Raw genomic sequence first — 4,049 nt, 5'->3', positions numbered from 1 at the left:
TCTGACTTATTTTTATTGAAGCCTGGACGCAGAACTCTGTGCAAAGTTTCTTCCCCTGCTCGGCCCTAACCCCCATTGATGGTGGAATAGCTGGTCGTGAAGTGCGAGATCTTGGTCGTCATACTTCTCGTCGCGGCCCTTGATTCTTCCCTTCTCGTTCAATGATACACGCGGTGTCGAATTGATTACTGGTTAGATAAGAGATGCAGACCGCCCAAGCTTGGTTCACCGGATACCCGAGCAGTAGCGAGCCGCAGAAAACCTCCTCCCCCCCCCCTTCCGCTGGAATTCTTATGCTGCGTCGAGATCCGCGGAGGATGGCGGATCTTCTGCTCTCGGATTCGATATCGAGGCCGCTGTTAGGACCGCCAACGATAAGGTGTCCGGGACCTTCAACGTGTAAGGAACAACAATTTATGTCTTCTTTCTTCACTAGATCTTTGACTCTGTTTTACTTGATGGGTTTTTTGGGGTATGAAAGATTAGGGGTTTGATGTATGTTGAATAAATTGTTCTTACTTTTGGATCGCTCTCCAACTTGTTATTGGTTAAGTTGAGGGATAAGTAGTGGTGAGAGCCACATAGAAAAACCACCGGGGAGGATGTTATTCATGAGACCTGGAGGCGCAGAGGCCCGTCATAAATAATTTCCTTGTCTGCTGGGAAGTCCTATATTTGCATTTTGTAAATTGGAGATAGAACATTAGTTTTCTTGTTTATTTATGCATGCTAATATACTTGGTTGAGTTCGACAACTAGCTTGATGAGAATTTTATTAAATACTCGTTTCATACTTTTTAATACCCTGACCAATTTATTCTTTCTTTGTATCAACTTGATTGTATCCAATGCACCATCCAATGCACTAGAAGCTTTGTTGTTGTTGTTGTTGTTGTTGTTGTTGTTGTTGTTGTTGTTGTTGTGTTAATGATATGATAGGTGAATCAACGAAACTTTAATGAGTATATTATATGTGTGAGTGATCAAATTTTGCTTCATATACATTATAACAGGCTACTTGACTAAATCTCAATAAAACTGAAATATATTTTCTTGAACGTGATTAGGCTGGTGTTATGCTCAAATTTAACTCAAGCTTGATAAGGAAATAAATGAACTTGCATAGGCAATGGTAGACTCAGCGAAGCTCTTTCACAATCCTTAAGTATTCTCAGTATAAATCGTTGCTATTATAGTGCATGCCTATAATTAGCTATTGTTACCGTTTAGAAGGGGTTCCCATCCATTTGCTCTAAGGTGTAATTGTTGTTGGGACACTCATGGCTTTTGACACCAATTTAGGATTGCTTAACATGTTGCGCATTCAAGAGTGGGGTTAGTTAAGTTGTAGGATGAGAAAGGAGGGTAAAAAGATGATTGTGACTTAGAAATCAGGTTTCTCAATAGCTAAACAGGAAAAATGCAAATCTACTGCAAAACTGGCAGCATGGGAGGTCTTTGAACATCCACAAGAGATCATCACATTGATCCAATCTGGCTAGAGGTACACCACCAGAGAAAGATTTAAGAATACTACACTACAACAACTGCAAATAGGTCTGACAAGTCTATGTGGGTTGGAATAGCTTGAACTGATTCCTCCTGGACTGGTTCACACGTCTCGGGTTAGCTTGGGACTGGAATCAAGAGTGGGAGGTATAGATGTCTTTACCATTCTCTCTGGGTACTATAAAGTTTGCCTTCTTTATTGGAATCAAGAGTATGATGACAGACCAATGATGTTGAAAGTAGTAGAAATGTTATAATCTTCGAGCTATTGAATGCTTTATCATTGATCTTTTTAATAATCCTGAATGGACTATCAATTATTGGTTAGAGCTTTCTAAACAACTAACTAAGAAACAACTCTTTATTTAGCCTAATCCACACTATGTCGCATTCCTTGAAAACTATGACTTTTCTAGACTTGTTAGTCTACTTTTGATACTTAGTACTATGTTTGATGATTTTATTCTTCACCTACTCATGTAGGGCACAAATCTATTTAATTCTAGCATTTGCATTAATATTAAGCTTAGTAGATGTAAATACCTGTACTAACTTCAATAATGTGAGGATTTCGCTTGTATATAATTTCAAATGAATCATGGCCTGTTAACTGACTGGCAAACAATGGTGAAAGCAAACTTGACCTGAGGAAGTATCAAGTCCTATTGCCTTTTGGGATTGCCTATAAAGCTCCTAATGAGTTTCCTCAAACTTCAATTTATCACTTATAGCTGACCATTGGTCTTGAAGTGCGTTGCTGAACTAAACTTTAACTTTGTAGCAAGCTTTTCCCACAAGTTTCTCCAAAAATAATTCAAAAGTTCACATCTATGTCATAAGTGATGCTCTGGGGTATGCTATAAAGATGAATTATTTTGTGAAATGTCTATCATCTATTTTTGAAAAATGATCTAAAATTACTATGATTGAATCCTTACTCTATTGTGTCCATGGGAGGTTCACAGCGAAGTCCATGCTTATATCTATCCACAATGACTCTGGTATGGGAAGAAGAGTATCTAGAACCGTATTCTTCCTTTGGGTCTTGGCTAAGTGACAAATTTTGTACCATCAAATATTTCTCTCAACATCTCATACCAATCTAGGATAGTAGAAGTTCTCTTTTATTGAGGAAAGAGTCTCGTCCCTACCAAAGTGTTTAATCAACCTTTCATTGTGGCACTTGCAAAATACTCCCTGAGTGAACTCATAGGAAAATATTGTCTGCTCTAGTAGAACAAGCTGTCTTCTACTTTGGAATTATTCATAAAGTGTATTTTAACAGCAAACTTAAATCTTCTAAAAATCCTCGTTAGTGGCATACAAATCTTTCAACACTTCAAAAAGCCAATGACCTTTGATTACATAGTGGCAATCAACAAGTGGCGATGACTCAACTACTGTATTCTGGCTCTCTGTTTGCACAAAATAAGAAGTGGAAAGGAGCTCAACCCAAGAGGCATGCTTACCCTCTAGCTTACTCTGATTGTTCAAAAATCTTAAGGTCTCATGATTAGTATAAATTTTGAAATTACTCTCCAAAAAATAGTGTCTCCAATGATTGAGAGCTTTCACAATGGTATAAAACTCTTTGTCGCAGGTAGATTACTTTCTCATTGAATCATTTAGCTTCTCACTGAAGAAAACAATAGGTGTTCTCCTTGACTCAACACAGCTCTAATCCTCACATTGGAGGTGCCACACTCTATTTGATTAAAATATGGAAGAGCTAGGAGTTGGGTAAACTGCTTATTTAAAGCACTAAAGGTAGCCCACGTTTCATATAACCATGAAAACTTGTTTGTCAAGAAGAGCTCTATCAATGGTCCTGCGATAGAATTAAAGTTCTTGATGAGCCTTCTATAGAAAGAAGTTAGTCTATGAAATTGGCGTACTTGAGTAAATGATTGTGAGTTGGCCCAATTCATAATAGCCTTGATCTTAATTGTGCCCATTTTATTGCTAGCAATTGAAACAATGTACCCAATAATGTACGTTTGTGGTGTCTGAAAGTGACAATTCTTCGGGCAGCCATACAACTGCTCTACATGCAAAACTCCAAGAACCTGCTGCTGCAAATTCTTCTCTTTTGAAAGGCTTTACACATGGATGTCATTGAAGTACATAAGCACAATATTTTTGATAGAGGCTCGAAAAATCAGGCTTGTCAATTTCATGAATGTGCTCAGTGCATGTTGACCTCATTTTCGTGAGGTCTTCTCTTCTCCTCCTTAGAGCCTAGGATCTAATTCTAGGAGTTCTTATTGACCGTCTTAGAAAACTAGAATTGAGACTCACCCTTTTAGAAAATTCTAGCCAATTCCTATTTTCCTTTGATGTCTAGCATTTTTGGCACAAGACCATCGTCATATAGACGAGTGGTTACGGGCTATTTTGCGAAGACTCAAGGGAAAAGTTTCTGATAGGACTTCAAGCCTTAGGGAAATATCGTCACGACCTTTTCGTCACATACACACATCAAACACACAAAGTTCACGAAATTGCACGAAATCGGACTTCAATTAAGCCCAAAGGACGGG

General features: G+C 38.3%; 1 protein-coding gene across 1 annotated transcript in view; it reads left to right on the top strand.

Annotated features, from left to right (window-relative positions):
* The window catches only part of LOC110026988 (protein transport protein SFT2-like), an 18,430-nt gene continuing 14,381 nt past the window's right edge, over positions 1 to 4,049 (top strand). Inside the window, 2 exon segments of the mRNA XM_020728238.1 lie at positions 1 to 279; positions 282 to 399. Coding sequence (XP_020583897.1) covers positions 204 to 279; positions 282 to 399 — 194 coding nt within the window. The 5' untranslated portion in view covers positions 1 to 203.

Source organism: Phalaenopsis equestris, unplaced genomic scaffold (genome assembly GCF_001263595.1).
Source record: "Phalaenopsis equestris unplaced genomic scaffold, ASM126359v1 Scaffold000411, whole genome shotgun sequence".
Taxonomy (NCBI): Eukaryota; Viridiplantae; Streptophyta; class Magnoliopsida; order Asparagales; family Orchidaceae; genus Phalaenopsis; species Phalaenopsis equestris.
Note: the sequence above shows the minus strand (reverse complement) of the source record. Positions and strands in the feature narration are given on the sequence as shown.